Source organism: Schistocerca cancellata, chromosome 5 (assembly GCF_023864275.1).
Source record: "Schistocerca cancellata isolate TAMUIC-IGC-003103 chromosome 5, iqSchCanc2.1, whole genome shotgun sequence".
Lineage (NCBI taxonomy): Eukaryota > Metazoa > Arthropoda > Insecta > Orthoptera > Acrididae > Schistocerca > Schistocerca cancellata.
In genome coordinates, this window is record NC_064630.1 from 746,909,045 (window position 1) to 746,934,051 (window position 25,007).

The window sequence follows — 25,007 nt, forward strand, 5'->3', positions numbered from 1 at the left end:
TCAGTATAGTTCTTCCCTCCTCACGCCAGCCAGCGCGAGCTAAAACGCGTGCATTTCGGCCTCCTCCCGTAACACGGCGTTGGCTCTTCTGCCAACCCAACAACTTCCATACATGGCTACATTCCAGATAATCACCTTCAGCAAAGGCATCCTAACAAATCTATATTCGATGTCAGCAAATATCTCTTCTTGAGAAACTCTTTTCTCGCCATTGCCAATTTACATTTTATATGCTCTCTACTTCGGTCATCATCAATTATTCTTTTGCCCAAATAGCACAACTCATCCACTTCTTTTAGTGTCTCGTTTCCTAGTCTAATTCCGTCCCCATCACCTGATTTATTTCGACTACATTTCGTTATCCCTGCTTTGTTTTTGTTGGTGCTTCATCATATATCCGCCCTTCAAGGCGCTGTTCATTCCGTTCAACTGCTACTCCAAGTCCTTTGCTGTCTCTGACAGATTTACCATGTCGTCGAGAAACCTTAAACTTTTTATTTTTTCTCCATGGAGTTCCTGCTCTAAATTTTCCTTTGATTTCCTTTACAGCTTGCTCAGTGTACGATTTGAATAACATCACACTCCCTTCTCAACCACTGCTTCCCTCTCATGCCCTTCCAGTCTTATAACTCTTGTATGGTACCTGTATAAGTTGTAAATACCCTATTGCTCCTTGTATTTTACTCTGTCCACCTTCAGAATTTCAAAGAGGGTATTCCAGTTAACGTTGTCAAAAGCTTTCTGTAAGTCCACATACGCCATAAAGGTAGGTTGGTGTTTCCTTAAGTTTGCAAGTTGCAGGGTCAGTATTGCCTCGCATGTATCTACATTTCCCTAGAACCTAAACTGATCTTGCACCTGATGAGGTGCTACCGGTTTTTCCATTCTTCTAAGAAAATTCGTATTATTTTGCAAGCATGCCTAATGTAATTCATAATTCTCTAATATTTAGATCTGCAGCACTTGCCTTCTTCGGAATTGGGATTATTACATCCTTCCTGCATTCAGAGGGTATTTCGCCTGCCTCATATATCTTACAGACCAAGTAGGACAGTTTTTCCCTGGCTGGGTTTCCGAAGGAGCTCAAAAATTCTGAGCGAATGTTGTCTATTCCAGGGCCTTTGTTTCGTCTTACGTCTTTCAGTACTCTGTCAAATTCCTGTCGCAGGTATCATAAACTCATTTTCAACTACTTGCTCTTCTCCTTCTATAATAGCCTTCAAGCTGTAAAGCCTTTGTAAATATTCCTTCCACCTTTCTGACTTCCCTGCTTTGGTTGGTACTGGTTTGCCATCTGGCCTCTTTATATTCATACAGCTGTTCCTATTCTCTCAGAAGTTCTTTTAATTTTCTTGTAGGAGGTCTCTATCTTTCCGTTAGTTGTGCATACTTTTACATACCCACGATTCTCATCTAGCAATCCCTGCAATGCCATTTTGCACTACCTGCCAATCTTAGTATTTGGTGTCTGTAATTCCCTTCGCCTACTTCATTAGCTGCATGTTTATACTTTCTCCTTTCATAGCATAGCAAGGTTTACGTTTTTAATTGCTATTGATCTGATGTAATTACATTTTCCTGGAGACACATTGTCTCAGTAGCTTAAGTAATGGATTAATGTTTTTACTAAGGTTTGGACTTGAACCTGGACCTCCTGCTAGCTAGGCAGATGTGCTACTCCGTCCAGCTGTGTGTGTTGTACTGGGCAGCAGATGTGCGTAGTAAGCAGGAGACCTGGGTTGAACACCGGGCCTTGACACAAATTTTGCTTAATTGCTTCAGCTTCTATCCTTATCGAAAATAAAGTTGAGACACAATATGTCTCCACAAAAATGTAATTAGATCAATAGACCACCTACACCTGAGGTAAAGGCAAAATTTCCCCATTACGTAAAAACCTGGGGTGCTATTCCAGTATCGGACAGCCTCGCCAATACTGAAGATTTATTTCGTCTACTCACACGAGACAACTGGACAGCAAATGCGGGGAGGTACAGTCTGTCTGTAAGCTGAAAAGCCAACGGCGCTCGTAGTGGGGGAAGTCGCCTTTCCCAGACGAACGCCGCATCCGCCGTACAGGATAACTAAGAATCAATTTGCCCCTCTAGCAGTTTAGAACAGTTTACAGAAATATACACAGATTCTGACCATATGCGCTTCTTGTGTTCATGTTGCATACCATGTAGTGTTGACGCATTTTGTGTAAAATAAATATACCTTGGGCATGTCGCCGCACTGGATTGTCAGTGATTCGTAAGAGTACTGTGGTGGGTCGGCATAACATTGAGACACCCTGTAGTTTTTTGTGACGTAGTGGGTTAGGGAGAGTGAGAAATCACCTGCTTGACTTTCAATTTGTAGAGCTATGGAGCAAGGAAGTGCGTGAACATAATTCAGCGGTATTAATTCCCACGCGCTTCTTACCCCACACATCCGCCCCCCCCCCCCCCAACCATTCGTTCTGTTACAACCCTGCAACGCAGTTTATCTCTTAATATGGCTCTACTGCACTTAGACATCGTCACAAACATTTTGTACCGTTAAAACAATATTTAGAATAATCTGCTATTTTTCCATCCTCTGCCATGTGGAAACTGTGAGTCCTAGAAAGAAATTCTCTCTTTTTCGTAGGAAATATAATGTAGTTTGATTTTGTACTGGGAAACATTTTCGCTAATAGCCGCGGTTTTCTAGTTATTCGGGAAAACATAAAAAAGGTGACATTTAAACGCCACCCTCTCGCAACGCTCACGGCCTAGAGGTCAGGATTTTCAGTATCTTGTTCATGATGCCCCCCGCCCCCCTCCCCCGCCCCGCCCCGCCCCGCCCCATCCCCCTCTCCCCGCCGCCGCCTCTACCACTGTACAAAATATGTGACTACGCAATCTTTTCCCCCTAACCGACCCGTTCTGGTTTTGGTTGACTGGGCTATAAATGAAAGTTAAATTACGTGCATGAGGTGTTCTGACAAGTACGACAGGGCCAATTAATATGAAGAACAACAGCGTTAAAATACTGAAAAAGATACATATATGCACCATATTCAGGATGAGAGCAATAAATTTCACCAACACACCGAGTTTCAACTAGAAAACTTGGAAAAGTAATGCAGTTGTTCTTTTGAGTCTAATAAATATTTAAACACTAGATGTAATTCTTCGTTAGAAATAAGTACTAAACTTTTCTCTTTCATACAGGTAGTAACATCAATACTACAGGGAGTGGAATTCTCAGCTTTTCTTTTTAATGGTTCCGACTGATTTGAAGAAGCTTGTCACATTATATTCTGAGCTGGCAATGTCATCTCAGACACCTCGTGCAACTTCCATAGTTATTTGTTCTGTATGCCGTAATAATACACCTACAATGGTCTGTTAATGACTGAAACGTCTTGTTTCTGTGGCTGTGAGCAACCATATTTCAGCGATGTATCTCTTCCTTTACTTATTTTTACCCATACATTCGTCTCCTCGCCTTATTATGCAGAGAAACTCCTCATTCCTTATGCCATCTTTCTACTTAACTGTCACTAGTGTTTTGTGACACTACATACTGAACACTTAAATTCTCCTTTTGAGGTTGTAACATAGGCCTTGATTCACTTCCATGTTATGATGTACTACATATTCCCAGATGTTTCGTCCTCAAATTAAGTGCTATGTTTGATACAAATAGGCTTCTTTCGGCCAGGAGTGCTCTCTTCGCCTGTGCCTATTATCCTACTTGCTTCATCCATCACGCGTTATTTGCTTCCAAGGTAGCAGAATTCCTTCACTATTGCCGGCCGGAGTGGCCGAGCAGTTTTACGCGCTACAGTCTGGAGCCACACGACCGCTACGGTCGCAGGTTCGAATCCTGCCTCGGGCATGGAAGTGTGTGATGTCCTTAGGTTAGTTAGGTTTTAGTAGCTTTAAGTTCTAGGGGACTGATGACCTCAGCAGTTAAGTCCCATAGTGCTCAGAGCCATTTGAACCATTTTTTTCCCTTCACTACTACATGTTTTTCACTTTTGATATTGATTTTGCTGCTTATTTGATTACTACTCATCCTCACTACTTTATTCTTTGCTTGATTTACTCCCAGTCGATATTCTGTGCTCATTAGACTGTTTATTCCATTCGGTTTCACTGTGGACAGTAATAATGAACCCTATCATTCCGTCCTTTCGCAATGAGCTTTCATCACACTTCTGAATATTTCTTTTAATTACTTCATTCCTTCTTTGATAAAAAGATTTAACAGTAGTGGAGAACGACTGGATTCTTGCCTTACATTCTTCCTAATCCTATCATTCTTAGTCTACCGCATCATTCTTTTTGTGTACTCTCAGTTCTGGTCCGTTTTAACATTACCCGTCTTTCCCTACAAGTTTTACCTAAATTTTAGATCAGCAAACATGATGCACCTGTTTGTTATCAAATGACTTTTCGAGTTCGACATATTCAGTGAGATTAATTTGACTCCTCTTAAGATTTGCCTCCATTGTCAAGGGAACATCACGACGGCCTCTGTGGCACCTTTACCTTCCCTGAAGCCATATTGAACGTCATCTTAGATAGGTGAGGTCTTTTTCTATTCTCCTGTGTATTATTTGTATCAGAAACTTGGAATCATGAGCATCAAATTGACTGTGCAATAGTTATTTCTTCCTTCACCCCTTAATATCAGCTGAATTGTTTGGATGATTTTGTTCCGAAAGTCGGAGGGCGTAGTTTGAATGTCAGACTCTACACTCTACATGGAGTAATCGTTTAGCTTCCACTTTCAGGAATGATTTTACAATGTCAGAAAGCATATTATTAATTCTGTAGGCGTTTTTTATCTAAAGTTTTCCAAAGCAATGTAAATTTCTGGTTATAATACTCAATTACCATATTTTTCCAAATCGGACTCATTTCTTCTTGTATTACCCGGTCAGAAAATTCATCAGCTTCGTAGAGGCCTTCGATGTACTTGTTCCCTCTATTGACCATCTGCTCTGAATTTAAAAGTTGAACTAATTTTGCTCTTAAGGTTTACGCCTTTTCATTTAAATTTTCCGAAAGCTATTTGCGCTTTTCCATATGCTGATCCTGTACTTCCGTCGACGATGGTTCTATTGCAGATCATATGACCTCCCGTTGCTCAGACCTTTAACAAGACTTAATCCTATTCAGTTGTTGGGGACTTATAGTTTAAAACAGGCTCCGAAGCCCGGTGCAACTTGGCTTTGTTCACACACACGAAGCATTGACAGATGCAAGAACAAAGAAAAGAAATTGTATGACCCATTGATGATGACGCCTCAGGTTTATTGAGTTGTAATCGTACAGTTACCCGCTCACCCATCGAGTCTTGTACATCTGCATCTACAGAAAAAACGTAAAGTGCAGGGCTGAGGGTTCCTTTGGTGTTAGTAGTAGGTTAACTTATGGCTAATTAATGGAGGGAAGCATAGAAGTTTAATACTGTAGAGAGGAATTAAGTCTTTGGACTAAAGAGTACAACTACTATTCGCTGACGAATCATTTGAGTCTTCATAGTCTCCTGGTGAACGATGTGTATCTACTTGAAGGTTGCTGATTATTTTCACGATGACAGTCTATTTTTGGAGTTATTTAAGTAGGTTATTGAAATATATTAGATATCTTTCCTCGATGCATTTATCAGCATTACCGTTTGATTCTTTCACAAAAGGTAACATGTTCACGCCATTCTCACTGATCTTAAGGCATATTCTGAATATCACGAGCTAATCAGACCTGACATTGCCCCTACATGATGAACATGGTTGCATTATAGACCGTACAAATGTTTTTATGCTATCTCTTTCGTGGTGAGGCTGCAGTTTCCTACAATTTCCCGTTACACTACAAACAAAACGAAGCTTTAATTTTAATTTGCCTGTAACAGAGATTATGTCACTGTTCTACTTCAGATCCCCGCGCATTGCGGCTCACTGGTACAGCTAAGATCTGACCATGTCTGATTTCGAGCCATTCATCTTGCTGTCAAAAGCTGCTTCATATTTCACGGAATGCACATCTGCCTTCATTGGGAGCTGGTTGTCCGCTTGTAACTTAGATTGATATTTACTGAACACCTGACTGAAAATTACTACCATTCTTCGGCAACACTCCATCCTCTTCTTTCCTTCCCTTTCAGCAGTAAGCATTTCAACGTTTCTGAGCTTATTTTAACTTTTCGCACCATATGCCAGTTTGTTGTTTGTGAAAAATATAAAGACCGTGTAATTTCTATTGCAGCTGATACTTTACCCGTGGGGATACACCACCGAGCCACCTGAAGACTGGGAAACACTGGTAAGCTGCTTTCTGACCCCTCTTAATATGAGCTGGGTGATTATAAGTCCTCGTAAAGTGCAGCTACTCGCGGAGGTCCAGTGTGGGCTATAATTATCGTAAGGCAGTGAAACATGACACATATGTTAATGCGTCAATTTGGAATCGATTTACGCTGGAAAAAATGGTTCCAATTTTGGCCACTAGATGCACATCTGGCGCTGTACAGAATCTCGTCGACGTCTTTGGTGCTCTTATTGAACAAATTTTGTAAACGGAGATTAATAATAAAATCAATATTATGCTTTTCTGACTGTCTAAACTTCCCTGTCCACACCCAGTTCCTAATCCATTACATATGAAATAATTACTATACACGTTTCTTGCATTCACAGCGCCAGATTTGCACCTGGTGGCCATGACTGGAACTAATGTTTTCCCATCGTAAATCGGTTCCGCATTAACATATTAACGTATCTACAAAGTTTTGCTTTCGTACGATAATTACGACCCACACCGCATCTCTGAGAGTACCTGCACTTTAATTGTAGCCACATAGTATCATGCAGCAGATATTCACTAGCTTAAATTTCCCTCTAGACAACGCCTTATGCTGTCATTATCATCACCATTATCAGTGTTCTGCTCTAGGTCAGGTCTTCCCATGTAATTCTCCATACAGTCCTGTCATTTGCTACGCTCCTTGTTTTCTCATAATTGTTTCCTATCATGATACTATTCACCATTTGGCATCTTCTGCGTCCTCTTCCTTCCGTTCACCATTCCTTTGATAGCATCCATCAGTAAACAATCTGCTATCAGCCAGCGCCCAAGCCAAGTGTATTTCCTCTTCCAGATTAAAACAATCTGTTCTCATCCAGTGCCCAAGGCAACTGTTCTCTATTCTCCCACTCATCCCAACAGCTTCTCGTTTCTCACCGTGTCCGCCCATTTCATGCCTTAAAACCTCCTCCAAATCCACATCTCCAATGTTTCTATTCTTCTCTCTTCCTCTTTCCTCAGCGTCCACGTCTTAGCTCCGTGTAATGCCACGCTCCATATGAAGTACTTCCCCAATATCTTCCTCAGGACACTGTCCATGCTTTCACACAGACCCTCCTCTTCTTGTTAAATGCTTCCGTGTCAACTGTTATACGTGTTTTGACATCGTTATTACATCTCATGTCGTCCAGAGTGATTTTAATTCCGCAGGACACACTGGGGAGAATCGCCAACGCCGCGCAGGTAGCAGCCGGAGCTCCCAACTACACCGTGGGGACTTTCGCGGGCGCCATGTGTACGTACCGGTATATCATGTGTGTTTTTGTGTCAGGACAAGCTCCCGCAGCTATAAGTTTATTTATGTGTACAGTAACGTAAATGTGTGCTTACCATTACGGTTTACAAGCTCACGAGAAAAATTAGTAGCCATCACGCTAACACGTTAAGCCTGCCGTCAGTCTCGTGGGACTGATAGTGTACTTTTCGATTGGACGAACGCAGTCGTGGAGAGTCACAGAGCTCTTTTCGTGCGGACGACGTCAGTGCATGGGAAAGCCAGTGTCAGCGTTCGAAAACAAATGTGTGAGAGAAGTGAAATGGAAATAGAGTACTAGACGCAACGGGTCCATGCAACGGTTCCATACACACAGTAATAGCCACATGCTTTATAGGGGGTAGGACGCCAAACGGGTCGACTTGGAGCAGGAGAGGAGCCAAAGGACATTTTAATTTCCACTGTCTATAGTTTTACAAATAAATTCATAAAATTGTCAGCATGACCAGGAAGGATTCGGAATTCACATTCATAGCAATGGAAGATCAAAAACGTAGCAAAATAAAAATTTCTACATGTGAAATTTCATCCTTTTCCACTAACTATTGGCTGCATTTGTTGCTATAGATGCAATTTTCTTCGATAAATTTTGCACAGCGTACTAACCATACTTACAGGAGTATGAAACTCGAATTTTCCAAATCTGTTAAAAATTGTGGTAAAAATTGAGCCAATTATCCATAAAATTTCAGTCTTTTTTTCTAAATATGAAGTTCAAAATATAACAGCACATTCATTTTTTCATAAATTAAATAAATTCTAGAGTTTCGTTCACCTGTAGGTATGGTTTGTATGCTGTGCCAAATTAATCGAAGAATCTCTTACCTATAAAGAAAAGTGTACCTATAGCAACAAATGCTGCCAATAGTGAGTGAAAAAACGTCACATAAAAAAAAGTTTGTTTTAGAACTTCCATTGTTGTGACTGTGAATCCTGAATCCTTCCTGGTCATGCTGACAGTTTTATGAATGTATTTGTAAAAGTATAGACAGTGTCGTGTGGTGCCTCTCCTGCTCCAAGTCGGCCTGTTTGACGTCCTACCGCCTTAAGACATTTGTCCCACTTCGAGACGAGACAGTCAGTTCATATTCTGTAAAATGCGGTCGCCTGCTGACATATCCACATCCGCACCAGCTCTTGCACTTCCTCGTCCGACTGAACCCGACGTCCACGCATGTCTTTCGCCTCGGCAAAGACTCGAAAATCCCATCGTGAAAGATCCAGGCCGTACGGAGGATGGTGCAGCGTTTCGCGACCAAACCGCTGAAGTGTAGCCTTCGCCCGATTCGCAGTGCAGGGACGGGCGCTACGGTGTGCAACTCTGCTCGTCGAGTCCCTCGAATGCAGAATCACAACCAATGCGCGGCGCTACGAAGACACTATGCAGAAACCGTGACGCGTCGTAAAGTCAAAATGTCCAGGAAAGCTGTAGGACGAAGTCGCCCTGTTGCGCGATAAGGGCCGCCCCCACACTGCTAACCGAACGGAGGCTACACTTCGGCGGTTTGGGTCGGGAACATCTCCTTACGGCCTTGATCTTTCACCGTGTGTTTTTCACGTCTTTGGTGGCCTGAAAAAAGGCACACGAGGATGTCGGTTTCAGTCGGACGGGCAAGTGCAAGAGTGTGTGCGGTTGCCCGCGTTTTGCAAAATAGAAATTGATCGTTTTATCACACAGTGGTATAAATGTATTAACATGTGTGGCGATTGTCTTTGTGTGGAAATTCTATGGACCCGTTGTGGCGGGAGTTACGTTTTCATTTGACTGTCCCTTAAAATTGTAATGAAGTTAATTAATATATTTAGTGCAAAGATGGGGTTTAGACTTCCACAATATACAATAGGTAAGTACTGCCCGTTTAGATAACTTTCTAGCTGCTGTGCGCCCGAATGGTTTTATGTCTGTCTTTCAACATTCACAACAATATCCACTTGTTTTGTCGGCCTTCCTTCCTTTATTTCCAGCCAGTGTTTCCTGCTACTTGTTTCGATACTGACTGGAGTTCCGTCTTCTGAATCTCGTGTCAGCGCATCTATCAACTGTGTCCGAAATATTGAGTTACATTTTCCATCCCCTCGCATCTTGGAATACATATAACACAATCGCCACATCCGAAAACAGATATAATGCTGATTTTTGATACCATTTTACTGTCTCCCTCGATGGAGCGCAATATGTACTCATCTGATCAGTAAGATCAACAGGAGGAAAGGAAGATTGGGTTAATGTCCCGTAGGCATCGAGGTGATTAGAGACGGAGCACAAGCTCGGATTGTGTCAAAAGTATATGGAAGGAAGTCGACCGTGCCCTTTCAAAGGAATCCTACCGTCCTTCACCTGGAGCGATTTAGGAAAATCACGGAAAATATAAATCTGAATGGCCGGACACGGGTTTGAACCGTCGTCAGTAAGGTAAACAGCTTTTCTCATATTATATTCAGTAACAATTTTTGGATTTCCAAAATCAGTCTTCTGGATGTCACTTTTTCCATTTAACTCGAATACCTGGTCGAAAGAACCAAAACGCTTCTTTTCGCTTTCATTTCAAGACCACAATTACTAGGACAGTTCTCGTTCGCAATCACTTCTGGCTATTTCAGTTTGTTCACTACAATTTCTATGGGAATTCCATTGCGATTTAAACGAAGAGTACCAACCACATGCGTGTTCTTTGTCATGAGTTTGCCTGCCAAATCTCTACTGGTATACCGCTTATCGGTTTAAAGGGTACCTGGTGGTGAGGTGAAACTAATCTCCGCCAGCCGCTGTGGCCGAGTGGTTCTAGGCGCTTCACTCCGGAACCGCGCTGATGCTACGGTCGCAGGTTCGAATACTGCCTCGGGCATCGATGTGTGTGATGTTCTCAGTTAGGTGTAAGTCTGGGGGACTGATGACTTCAGTTGTTAAGTCCCATTGTGCTTAGAACCATTTGAAACTATTTTCCTAAGCGATGCGAAAGCATCCGTCTGGCCCTGTTTTTAATGGGTTGATCCTTTACATTATCTACAAGATACTGAATAATCTCCCGTTCAAACTTCAGATTAAATGCATGATATTCTAGTGATGTTCTATAATTACTGATATTATAGCGAGGTTTAGGGTCACAATGAGATATATTAATTTAAGGAACAAAAAAATCCAATAGTCAAATATTAAGACAGTACATAGAAAGTAGTAATTAGTTGACAAAGTGGGGGCCCTTTCAAATCGTTGTAGCTTCCTTTTCTCTATTGTGAGTGGGCTGATTATCCAAACAGATTGCTATCTCGCTAACTTGGGGAACAGTGGTCGGGGTGGGGTGGGGGGTAGCAGAAATCATCTAAGAATCCCATTTGTACGTCAGATCCACCCTGGGCACAGTGCGTGGAGATACGGTGATTGCGTCGTCAGAAAATTTTTCAGAAGGTGATTTATTCTAGAATAGTATCTCACCTTGGCGGCAATAATATCCTCAAGAAATCAGTTTGGGTTTCAGAAGGGTTGCTCTAATGAGAATGCCATTTACATGTTACACCAGATATTACAAACATTATGTAACAAAATACCATCCATAGGTATTTTCTGTGACCTATCCAAGGCATTTGATTGTGTGAATCATAGTATACTCCTATATAAGTTGAAGTTTTATGGGACTGATGGTATAGCCAACCAACGGATCATGTCATATCTAACGAAAAGAATGCTGAAAGTTATACTTAATAGTAATTCAACGAACAGAGTACAGGCAAATAATTCTGACTGGGGAGAAATCACGTGTGGGGTTCCACAAGGCTCAATCTTAGGTACGCTACAGTTTCTCGTATGTAAATGATCTACCGTCTAATGTACAACAACCAGAATTAGTTCTTTTTGCAGATGACACCCGTATTGTAATGGTCTCACCCTGAATTTCACAAAAACTCATACTCAGCTCTGCACCTCTAGGGGTACTGCACCAATGAAAAGTATGACACATGGTGATGAAATAATACATATGGTGGAAACTTCAAAATTCTTATACTTCCCTATTGATGAGAATTTAAATTGCAAAAAACACATTTTGGAACTCCCAAAACAACTTAGTTCAGCCACATTTGCATCTAGAATCATAGCAAATTTTTGGGAGAGAGATATCACTAAGTTGACATGTTTTGCTTATTTTGATTCAGTTATGTCACATGGAATAACGTTCTGTGGTAACGCATATTTAAGAAAGGTCTCCATTGGCCAAAAACGTGCTGTATGAATATGTGGTGCTCACCCTCGACCATCTTGCAGACATCTGTTTAAGGTGTTGGGCATTCTGACAGCTGCCTCACAGTATATTTATTGCCTCAAGAAGTTTTTTGTAAATAATCCACTACAGTTCAAAAGGAACAGTGAGTTAAATAATTAGAATGCTAGAAGAAAAAATGACATTCGTTACTCAATATTAAGGTTGTCTTTAGCACAGAAAAGGGTGCACAACATTGCAACAAAACTTTTTGACCACTTACCCATTGATATAAAATGTCTAACAAGCAGCAAGGTAACATTTTAAAATAAATTGAGAAACTTTCACCTTTACAACTGCTTCTATTCCGTATAAGAGTTTCTATGTTTGTAATGTGTAAAAGGTGGTTGGTAGGAACTGCTAACTCTATCTGTATACTTGTTTTCACTTCGGGGGGGGGGGGGGGGGGAAGTAATTATATGGTGATGTTTAGAGTACAAACAGATGTACAAATTAATTCGCAATTTTTGACTCGTTTCGCATCATGACTATTTATAGCGCAAAATGATCCATGGAAGATGAAAGTCCGTAGTTTCCAGCAGCTGCCGAATACTTTAGCAAACGTTTTGTCTCAGTTCGTCCGAACTCAGTTATCGGCGATGGGCATCATTGCAGGCTGCAGTCAGGATCGTTAGCCTGCCCGACGAGCTGCAACCGTGGAGATGTTCCGATAAGTTGCGACATGGCAAGCGAGCTATACGGACCGGCACAACGAATCAGCACCTACAAAACTCCGTCCGGTCTCCCGAGACAGTGACAATTCTCATCTCGACCAGATGTCCAATCTCTACTCTGTCTTCTCTTACAGCTGGTCCGGTATAGAATCCGCCTAGAAAATTCTGTCTCTGCATAAACTCTGAAAAATTAAGATGCGCCGACCCCACCGAGCCGGATGACTGCCAATAGCGGCCAGTCGAGGATACAAACTACCGTGCAACAAGCCCTACAGATCACCATGAAAAATCATACTTCAATTGAGATGCTTGCCGCCCACCCCCAAAGTCGTGGCGCCTTCTTTTGTTGGCAAGTGTAGCCAGCTGTCAGCCAGTCAGCTTGATCTTCGAAAGCGCGCGCGGGAAGACCGCAGCGTGGGAAGAGTAACCGACAAGGCACAACACCATGCCCACGGGAGGCCCTGCTGCCAACGAGTCGAGATTCTCAGACTACGTCGATACAATGCCCAACAGCCCTAGCACCTAGCACAGGGAGCACGGCGTCGCGCTGGGAGAATCCACGCTCGATCGTGCACCCCCCCCCCCCCACTTGTTGTAAATCTATTATCATCTACATCTATATCTGCATCATACTCTGCAAGCCTCCTAATGGTGTGTGGCGGAAGGTATTTTCGCTACCACTATCTGATTCCTCCAACCTTGTTCCACTCCCGAATGAAAAAAATGGTTCAAATGGCTCTGAGCACTATGGGACCTAACATCTATGGTCATCAGTCCCCTAGAACTTAGACCTACTTAAACCTAACTAACCTAAGGACGGCACACAACACCCGGTCATCACGAGGCAGAGAAAATCCCTGACCCCGCCGGGAATCGAACCCGGGAACCCGGGTGCGGGAAGCGAGAACGCTACCGCACGACCACGAGCTGCGTACACTCCCGAATAGTGTGTGGGAATAATGATTGTCGGTATTGGCACTAATTTCTCGAATTTTCTCCTCGTGGTCAATATGCGAGATGTATGTGGGCGGACTCCTCATGGAAAGTCCCGTCCCAAAATTTAAGTAGTAAATCTCTCCGTGGCGTCTGTACTGTAACGTCTGCCAGTGGAGTTTGGTTAGTATCTCCGTAACGCTGTCTCGCCAGCTAAAAGATTCCGTGATTAAACGCGCCGGTCTTCTTTGGATCTTCTCTATCTCCTCTGTTAGTCCTACCTGATAGTGATCCCAGATAGATGAACAATACTCAAGAATCGGGCGAACGAGAGCCTTATAAGCCACTTTTCCTTAAGGTTCTTCTGATGAATCTGAGTCTGGTATCTGCTTTTCCCACTATCTGTTTCATGTGGTTATTCCACTTAAGATCGTTCTGGCTAGTTACCCCTAGTTATTTGACCGCAGACGCTGTCTCCAGCTGTTTGTCATCAACAGAGTAGATGTACAGTAGTGGATTTCTTTTCCCAGGTATGCGCAATTAACATTTATTTATGTTCAGGGTCAACTGCCAGAACCTGCACCATTCATCATTTCTCTCCAGGCTCTCGTTCTGAAAATTCTTACTTTCCTCTGGCTTTGCTACTGTAGACAACTGCACCATCTGCAAATAGCCTTAAAGGGCATCAGACGCTTTCTACTACATCATTTATATATACTATAAACAGTCACGGTACTATCACACTTCCCTGTGGTACTCCAGATATTACCTTTACATCTGTCGATACAGTTACGTTACGACCGACGTAGCCGCGCGGTATTAGCCGAGCGGTCTAAGACGCTGCAGTCATGGACTGTGCGGCTGATCCCGGCGGAGGTACGAGTCCTCCCTCGGGCATGGGTGTGTGTGTGTTTGTCCTTCGGATAATTTAGGTTAAGTAGTGTGTAAGCTTAGGGACTGATGACCTTAGCAGTTAAGTCCCATAAGATTTCACACACATTTGAACATTTTTTTAAGAACGACGTGTTGAGTTCTATCTGCAAGAAAGTCTGCAGGCCAACCTGAGCGCCGTTGTCCACTGCGTTGTGGATCCCATGGAGGAACAAAGCGAGCTGAGTTTCGCAGGATCTCTGTGAAACACATGTTGATTTTTATCGAGGAGATGTTCATTTTTCAAAAAAGTCATAATTTTTAGCGTAAAACATGTTCCATAATTCTGCAACAGATTGATGTCAACGATATAAGTCTATAATTATGTGGATGTGTCTTACGGCCTTTCTTATAAACGGGAATGATCTGTTCTTTTCTCCAGTCGTTAAGCATGTTTCATTGTTCCAGCGATCTACGATAAATTACTGCTACAAGAGGAGCAAGTTCTTTCTCATAATCTTTATAGAATCTTATACGTATCTCATTTGGTCCTGACGCCTTTCCACTACTAAGCGATTGTAGTCACTTTTCAGTTCCACGATAGGTTATCTCAATATCTGCCATTTAGACGTTCGTACGACGACTGGAATGAGGGACAGTGTTACGATCTTCCGTGGTGAAACAGCATCGGAAGACCGAATTCAGTATATCGGCCTTCCCTCTATTATTTTACGTTTGGGAGCCGGTGTGGTCACTGAGGGAATGCATAGTTGATTTTGACCTACTTACTGATTTTACGTACGTCCAAAATCTCTGAGAGTTTTTACTTTCAAAATCATTGAACGCTTCTCTCATTGCTCTCCTTACGCTCATTTTCGCTTTGTTCAGCTTTTGCTCGTCAGCTAGGTTCTTACTTCTCTTGAATCTGAGATGAAGTGCTCTTAGTTTACCTAGCGCTTTTCTAACACGGCTATTAACCCATGGTGGATCTTTACCATTCCTTAAAACCTTACTCGGTACGTACTTGTCTGGGGCATATTGAACGATACCTTTGAATTTTTTCCATTTGTTCTCCACTTCTTCATCCACAACACCGAATATTTGATGCTGACTGCTGAGATATTCTGAAATTTGTATCCTGTCATCCTTGCTAAGCAAATATATCTTCCTTCCTTTCTTCATATCCCTTGTAGAACCCGTTGTCATAGATGCTGTCACAGCCTTATGATCACTGATACATTCCTCTACGTTAACTGATTCAATAAGTTCTGGTCTGTTTGTTGCCAGGAGGTCTAAGACGTTACCCTCACGAATTGCTTCTCTATCTATCTTCTCAAGGTAACTTTCGGACAAGGCATCCAGAACAATGCCACACGAATCCCAGTCTCTGGCACCAATTTTGATGGCATAACACTCCCAGTCTATACCTGGCAAGTTGAAGTCACTCCCTATTACCACGGCATGGTCAGGAAAATTACTAATGATATTCTGCAAGTTCTGTCCGGAGCGCTCCTGACCCAGGGTGACTATAAAAGCATCCGATCACCATTTTTGACCGTTCTTTGATACTCATTTTCACCCAGATTAATTCGCATTAGGAATCCGTGATAACCTCCCTAGTTTTTATCGCTTTTTTTTGCTGCAATAAACACACAGCCACCATTATTGGCGACAAACCTATCCTTACGATAAACATTCCAATGTGAACTTAGGATTTCGTTGTCATTGTCGTCTAGTTTCAACCAGCTTTCTGTTCTCAATACTATCCGTGCATTATAACCTTCAGTAAGCGATACTAATTCTGGGACTTTTCCTTGGATGCTCCTGCAGTTTACTAAACTCATATTAACCTTTTCTACCTCTGATCTGCGAGGTCTAAGATTCTCTGAGGTCACTGTGGCTGATGTAACAGGCAAATCGTCTTTGATCCCAAGGTAGGGGTTCTCTAACCCAAAAATCCCTCTGTGTACGCCACAAGTACTCCCCTACCCTAGCAGCCGCTTCCTGCGTGTAGTGCACGCCTTCTTGGCGCCCTTAGCGGTCTACGCAAGTCTCATTGCCTTCCATCCGACCGAGGGAAAGCAGGGGTTACCCGGTTACCGAGGACGCCTTCGAAAGAGACAGCGCCCGACCACCGCCATAGTCACCTAGGCTCAACCATCCTGGAACTTGGTGGAGGCAGCCGCACACAGCTGCTTCGTCCTGCGTTTCTCTCCCACACAGACCTTCGAAAATATGGTAAAATAAGTGACTCACCAGCCGATTCAATCCGAGCAAAGAGTAGTTAAATACCTTGACACCCTACCAACTTCTGTCGACACCACTGTCTGGCGCAGTTGTTATATTGGTTACTGCTGCATGACGCCTCACCGGCACGTCAGTGCACGCGGAGAAAAGAATTCAGCTTATGGTAAGCGACATCGGTCCTTGCAAGAGTGTGTGTATCACTAACACTTTCCTGTGTCGTTTCTTTGGTTCGAGGTTGTAGGGAAGCAGCCTACTCACGCTGCATAAAATTCACATCAGTCGTTCCATTGTGTGCCAGCCTAGTCCGCTGTAACTAGCTCTGACGTCATAAATGTTGCGCAATACTTTTAAAATCAAGTAAATAACCTGAAACGGTTCCAGCATGTCAGGAATAACACTAAATCAATATGTGTTGAATGTCAGTTCAATAACTTTAACCATTTTCGAAATTTGGATTTTTTCTGTAAAAATCATTGGCGCAACAGAAAAGAGATAGACTTAAAAATTTATATTTAGATTCCTTTTTCATAATAATTTAATAGAAACAGTACCTTGGATCTGACAAATTAAAATTTTAGTGGAAATTAATGATTTTCTGGTTTTGTCTTAAAAATTAAGGAAGCAAGATAGGTTAAGTAGGCAAATAAATAAGGCTAGGATGTTAAATTTAAATTAGAATGGAGATCCGCTATAATCATAAAGATGTGAGAAGTTTTAACTATTTAACTATATAACTATATAACTATAGCGATAGCGTACCTCCAAAGGGCAAGTTCAGAGCTCGTCTACTGCGTGCACTGTAATTAAATTAATTCTCTTGCCCAAAATAATTGACTTAACCACGTCAGACTTTTATTATGATTACTTACCTGTGTGCTGAATGCACATTTAAATTGAGCTTAATTGGCCATCAGCAAAGGAAGCGATGATTCATTCAATAACTTAAAGTGGTGCATTACTAGCCCAGCGGCTACTCGGGAGAGCAATTTTGATCAGGCGTTCCCTTAGCCGTCCGCACCACGGCTTTATATATAATAACGCTGCGCTAGAGAAAAAAGGCCCCAGTTCTCTCCAGACGCTGAATAGCACATCACCTGTGTCGGGAGTCGCGTCGCGTCTGTATCATTGCTAGCCTCGGATGCCGTACTAAGTTACTCGGGATACGCGTAACCATGAAATCATTTTCGAGTGAAGTGTTAATTCTGGGATGACTTTAATGATCTATCTTCAGTTTGCGTATGTCGTTTTTTCACGTGCCGTCGCGGGACAGACATTCTACCATTATTTAGCGTGGCGTTTGATGAACATTATCATCAAATTATGGCGAGCATTCACTTAAACATTTAATTTGGACAGTTATAGTTGCATCAGCGCATTAGACTCTGAACTGCTCTGGTAGTTGGATTGTGTGGATTCTTTTTTTTATCTGTGACTTTCAGAATATAGCGAACGTTTTTACAGGATCGTTTTTGATTATGAATCCCAGACAATCTCCTAATTCCTCAGAGCTATAAGCTGTAGCTATAAGTGTATTTCTCAGATGAAGTGGGCACTAGGAATTCTAATTACAGGCTTCACGTTTTGCTAATCACTTTCTGGTTGCCAATATTGTAGTTAGAGAGCCAGTGTTGAGAATGGCAAAACACAGCATAAATAATAGGAACATTTTAAATAACAATTATTTCACCCGCCGCCCCACATATGGTTAATCGGCCGGGAAAAACAAACAAAACATTATTTATTATTAACAGTAATAATTACAACCAGCCGCCCCACAAGCTCGCGAAATATATACACTTATTACGCTGTCGCATTAAGTTTCCAAGTATTCACAGGACGGCGAGCAGGAAACACTCAAGTGCATCGTCGAGATGGAGGGTGCACTAAGCACAGTACTTAGCTGTTACATTTAATTGTGGTAGTTAGATATTTGGTGACAAGTAAAGCTTCCTAAAATTTTCAGTAATTAGTCTGAATGCTAGGACAAGTCCTTTTTGAGACTATCAACTTTTCTTTCAGAATGTGCAATCATGTTGTTTATTTTCTTCTTTCAGCTTGGTGGGGATACTTATGAAACTGTAACTTCATAAGACTGCATACATATGTGTCGTAGTCCAGAAGGACCGATCAGCAGTTGTACAACGTAGTTTGCAAGACTATTAATAGATTATAAATAGTTGTCTGCCCTATGGCTCATCGATTAAGAAACCTAGACACAGTACATGATTGAGAAGGTGGAATCTCATTTTTTTATTGTTTTATGGAGATTAGTGGTAGTTATAAAGTCAAATACAACTCTCGTATGCCTTCGTAATAATTTATGATGTTGAACAAATGTTATGTCAATCGGAGCTTTGGGAATGACTACCGACACAGTTCGCATTAGTAATGTACAGGTGGTGGATTGAAGAGTGTGGTGTCACCGCCAGACACCACACTTGCTAGGTGGTAGTCTTTAAATCGGCCGCGGTCCGTTAGTACACGTCGGACCCGCGTGTCGCCACTGTCAGTGATGGCAGACCGAGCACCGCCACACGGCAGGTCTAGAGAGACTTCCTAGCACTCGCCCCAGTTGCACAGCCGACTTTGCTAGCGAAGCTACACTGACAAATACGCTCTCATTTGCCGAGACGATAGTTAGCATAGCCTTCAGCTACGTCATTTGCTACGACCTAGCAAGGCGCCATAGCATTTGATAATTATTATTGTGAAGCCTGTACAGTAACGAGAGATGTTCACCAATCGTGGATTAAAGTTAAGTATTCTACCAGTTACTCTTGTTTTGCTAGTCTTATTTCTCTGAACTGTTCCAGACCTCACGCCAGCCTGCATGAGCTTAATCGCGTGCCTTTCGGCTTCCTCCAAACTCCGTGAATTGGCTCCTGGCAATTCACAACAAAGAGCGCAGCCTAATGTCCGGGAATCAGTTTAGGAAGTCGCCTGCAGCATGCGACGCTGCCGAGTCAGTGGTCAAGGACGAGCAGCGGTTCAGCCTAGCGTGTGGAGGGCCACCCTACACTCCGGCAAGGGTCACTGGCATGTGGCTCGATGGTAGTAAACAAGCGGGGCGGGCTCCTCTGCTTACCTGTCCGCGTTACCGTAGCGGCTGGTGGAGCGGGGGGTGGGGAGGGGGGGGGGGAGATTTCAGCTGGAGTAAAAGCAAGCATGGGGCAGATTGTGTGGTGCCTGTGTGGATGCTCAACACAGTGACACCCCACCACAGTGACGGACAATCACGGGCGCAGGAGATTCTTTCTGGTTATCATATTCTGCAGCGACTCCACCTCTAGTGTCACACGAAGATCTCTGCATGAGTAAATACCATTTCATGTAATGTACTCGGGCAACAGGCTGCACTGCAAGCACAACGCTGCCCTGTGCTGAGCAATTTTGGACCCTTAAGTTTTTAGTTTTTCTGCTCACCTACAAAGACCACACCTGTGCTATCGACAATGAATATGCATCGATGAGCTGCTTTGACTCTGAAGGCAATAACTCTGCTGAGATTAGAGTTGAACAGGTCTACACTGCCGATAAGTACATATCACAGTATAACAACTTCAGTCATTTGAACATGGTTACAACATGGGCCTGCAGGAGGGTGGACGGACAGGTTGTTGCACGTGTTTGGCGTAATGATTCAGTGGTTCTTTCAACAGTGGCCTGTGGAACATTCCCACTCCCGTAGACCAAGCTATGGACGTCCACGTAGTACACACACACATTAAAATCAACGCATTGTGAGAGCAGCAGTGGTCGACCTAATATCATTCGGGGAAGAATTCTGAGCACAAGGTTGCACCTGATGTGTCACCATTGGCCACTGCCAACCGTTTTCTTTCAGCGGGACTGAGATCACGTGTGCGTCTGGCCAGGCTACCGTGACACTGACATCGCGACTCTGTCAAGCTTGGCTACACTGGCGCTGTGAAATAATCGACTGGAGGGCGAAATGGCGCTCTGCTGTGTTCAGTGGGGAGAGTATATTCTGTCATCATGTGAGTTGTTGACGTACATGAGTACAGCGTGGACCTGGGGAGAGGCCAGTTCAGAGTGCGTTCACGGCACGCAGGTCCTATCCTAGGCTTCACAGTGTGTGTGTCAATTAAGTAAAACTCGCGATCACATTCGGTGTTTCTGAAGGTAAAGCAACGAGCGTCGGCTACGCTGCAGAGGTTCTGCTACTACTTCGATAGGAGGGTTACGTGTTTTTTCGGCTGGACAGAGCACCAGCACACTGCATTTCACGACATACGTTCATGGTTTGTAGAAAATAAACTACCGCTAAATCACAGTAAGACTCAGTTTTTACAGTTTCTAACACACAAATCAACAAAACCCGAAGTTTTAATTTCACAGAATGGGTATATGATTAGTGAAACTGAATCGTTCAAATTTCTGGGTATTCAGATAGACAGTAAGCTATCGTGGAAAGCCCACGTTCAGGATCTTGTTCAAAGACTTAATATTGCCATTTTTACTATTCGTACGGTATCTGAAGTAAGTGATCTTTCGACACTGATATTAGTCTACTTTGCTTATTTTCATTCGCTTGTGTCGTATGGTATTATATTTTGGGATAGCTCCTCCCATTCTAAAAGAATAGTTTTCGCTTGTGTTCTTCAGTGAGGTCATTTTGTATGGGTACATATGAAGGTCACTTGTAAGAATGCGTTGAACGGAGCGTCTGAATATTCCCAATTGCACTGCTGCCTTTCACCACGATTTCCCGGGTCTTCTCTGTACAGCAAACTCGTACCGCTTCAATATTCTCCGGCGAACAACCCGGCTTAGGCTGAGGTCGCTTCGCTTCCAATATTGTTCCTTCCTGTACAAATTTATCGTACAACCTGTGGATGGTCTTCTTGCAAGGGACCCATCGTGCGTTAAACTGTTGTCGAAAATGCCTCTGAGTCACAACAAGGCTTTTCGTTTCATGAAAAAGTAACAAAATTGCCGATCGTTGCTGTGTCGTCAGTCTTCCATTGTGAGCTACTGCCGCTTACTAGTCTCCTAGCGACAGTATCGTGAATTACACGTCATTTCGTAACTCATTTGTTTTCCAAGATCTGCTGGTACTGCTGTAGAGATCCCAGCGGGATATCTAATGTGTGTCGTAAATTGTGAAAGAAACAATTGGTAACACATTTCGTGCGCAACCCTGTAGTTGATGGATCGGAATAAAAGTGGTACAGCGGCTAGACAATTAAGTTCGCTTCGTCGGAAACAAAGAATCATGCCAATAGTTTCAGTAGATTTGTAGTTACCGTACCGCGTGATAAAAAAGACATTTCGAGAAAAACGCGTTTGAAGTTTTGACTACATATAAATGCAATATTGTGCAACTTGTGTTCAATCTTCTGTTCCGGGTCCGTAAACTAGTCCTTCCTCTTCCTCATAGAGAGCGTTCTGCTCGATATGGGCCATCCTGCGCTGCTCCAGAGCCACTCGTACGGCCGGTGACAAGAGGTTTTCGGCCGCTTGAATCCGGTGGTCGTGTGAATGTTTGGCGAACTGCGTCGAATAGAGTTCCAGGGTGACGTACATCGTTGTCACGGTCTTCAGAATTTCTGAATTGCTGAATACCCTTCGTTGAAGCTGCTCGCTGCCAGGAAAGTCGCAATCTCCACAGCCTTCGCGCCAGAATGCAAATACTTGGGGGCTAACTTCCAAACACACGCGTTCAAACTTCCATTTGAATTTTGCGTGTTTCCTCCCAAGCACCGCTACAATAACCCGTCCTCCGAAAGAAAAAAAATGATGCGTGAAAATGACCGATTTCAGGCATGTGCATTTTTTTGTTCAACCGCGAATAACAAACATTTCCGTTCCGTATTGGGAAAAACCGTTTCAGTGGTGGATTCTAAACACTTTTATGGATCCAAAAATGCAACTAAAAAATAGATTTTTTGAACCAAAAGATAGTAAACCTCCCCATAAGCAATCAGTTTTACATACAATATAACACTTATAGAGTAGATCATTTTAGACCAAAAGTACAACGTACTGAACTTCATTGACGTCATGTTTTTATAAGGTCCATTCACAAAAATGTGACTACCGCCAACATTCTACGTCAACGTGCAATAACCACTCACAGACCCAGTTGCCAACACTAGCAGTGGAGGGTATATGAAGCATGTCGGGGAGGATGCAGTAAATGGTGCAGTTGTCGTCGTAATGTGGATCTATCTGAAGTCGGATCTATCTGAAGTCGGATCTATCTGAAGTCGGATCTATCTGAAGTCGGATCTATCTGAAGTCGGATCTATCTGAAGTCGGATCTATCTGAAGTCGGATCTATCTGAAGTCGGATCTATCTGAAGTCGGATCTATCTGAAGTCGGATCTATCTGAAGTCGGATCTATCTGAAGTCGGATCTATCTGAAGTCGGATCTATCTGAAGTCGGATCTATCTGAAGTCGGATCTATCTGAAGACGGATCTATCTGAAACGGCACAAACATTGTCATTCGGTCCAAGGGTGGAAGCATTTCCGAAAAGGGTAGATTTGTCAATTATTTGTGTGCCGTCGTGGTTAAAGTAAACTGAAGCACCAAAGAAACTGGTATAGGCATGCGTATTCAAATACAGAGATATGTAAACAGGCAGAATATGGCAGTGCGATCGGCAACACCTATATAACCCCCCAGGGGGTTCACACCTCTTTTGTGGACACGTGCGTAGCGAGCACGGGACCCCGAGCTAATGTGGCCCTCCTTCCTTTCCGGGCTGCATACCTTCCCTTTCCTCATCCTTCCCCCTCCCCCATCTTCGCCCTCCCCCCTCACCTCTGGCTCTTTCCTTCCCTTTCTCCCCCTCTGGGAGTATGGTTTGTGCCTACGTCTGGAGATGGACGCTCTAAACTGTTACAAATTCCTTGCGTTCTATACTTGCAAGTCTTCGTCCTTCCTCTGTCCTTCTCTTTTCCTTCCCGCTTCTCACTGCACTTTTCTCCGCTGCGGCGTTTGAGACCCCTCTTCTTTCCTTTCCCTTTCTCTTTTTTCCTCCCTGTGCGTGTCTGAAGGCCGACCCACGCACTTCCATGCGTAGCCGGTGACGGGGTAACGCGTAATTCCCCGCCCCGGGTAGACAGGTAAGACACGTACGTACCCCCTGGTAACGGCCAGGGCCAGGGAGGGGTGATTACCTGAGCTGATACCTTCCGAAAGTGCCGATTGGTCCCTCCGTCCGTTTGTCGGGAGGTGTGACCTGAGGTGTGAACAATCACCTAAGGCGGAAGTGCCCTCAGTGAGGGCCGCCACAAGGGAGGAGCGCGCCATCGGAGACGCTGGTAATCATGGGGGATTCTTCCGCAATGGTTTCCTCACCTTCCATTATGTCTGCTCACAAACGTAAGTTCACTGAGTCTCAGCCACAGACAGTTCTTCCATCGTTGCCACAGTTCCTTGTTGTTTCTCGGTCTGACGAAGGTCACGACTTCTCCACGGTCAACCCTTTCATTATTCAGAAAGGTGTCGATGCAATTGCAGGTCCTGTAAAGTCTTGTTCCAGATTACGGAATGGCACCCTTTTGTTAGAAACAGTCAGTGCCCTCCAGGCACAAAAATTGCTGCGTACTTCTCTGCTCCACACCTTCCCTGTCCGGGTGGAACCGCACCGTACCTTAAATTCCTCGTGCGGAGTCGTTTATACACGCTCCCTCGATGGATTGTCTAACGAAGAAATTCAGCACTACCTGTCTGACCAGGGCGTAACGGCTGTTCATAGAGTTATGAAAAGGGTTGACACGAACATCATTCCAACCCGCACTGTCTTCTTGACATTTGACAAAATGTTCAACTCCCATCGAAAATCAAAGCAGGCTATGAGATAATTTCCGTTAGCCCTTACGTCCCAAACCCTACGCGTTGCTATCGGTGTCAGCGGTTCAATCACACCAGCCAGTCCTGTTCCAATCCGGCCAAATGTGTTACGTGTGGCAAGGATGCCCATGAGGGTGCTTGTCCACCTCCATCCCCTCGCTGCATCAACTGTATGGGTGACCACGCTGCTTCCTCTCGAGATTGCCCCGTTTTTAAGGACGAAAAGCTCATCCAGGAAATAAGAGTGAAGGAAAAGGGGTCGCCCTTTGGTGCTCGAAAATTATTCGCCAGTCGCCAGCCCACCGTGCCTCAGACAGGAAAATACAGCACTGTCCTTGCTTCTCCTCGGCCAACAAAGGAGGCGGCCACGCAGACTTGCGACCTCACCTTTAGTGCCACGGTCGTCAGATCGGCCAGCGCAAAGATCGCCCGTTCAACCTCACCACTTTCGCCTGCCCACTCTATGGCTCACCCTTCATCGGGTTCTGCTAAATCTCGAGCCCAAAAGTCAGACACCAAGCCTTCCAAAAAAGAGCATACTCGTGAAGAGTTTTTACGTACCACAACTTCCCAACCATCGGTTCCTCC

The 25,007-nt window shown here is 43.6% G+C and overlaps 1 protein-coding gene across 1 annotated transcript in view; it reads left to right on the forward strand.

The window, feature by feature from the left end:
- Positions 1 to 25,007, forward strand: part of LOC126188786 (carboxypeptidase B-like) — a 180,101-nt gene that overhangs the window by 146,253 nt on the left and 8,841 nt on the right. The window contains exons 6-7 of the mRNA XM_049930399.1: positions 6,246 to 6,302; positions 7,494 to 7,578. Coding sequence (XP_049786356.1) covers positions 6,246 to 6,302; positions 7,494 to 7,578 — 142 coding nt within the window. The remainder of the gene's footprint in view (positions 1 to 6,245; positions 6,303 to 7,493; positions 7,579 to 25,007) is intronic.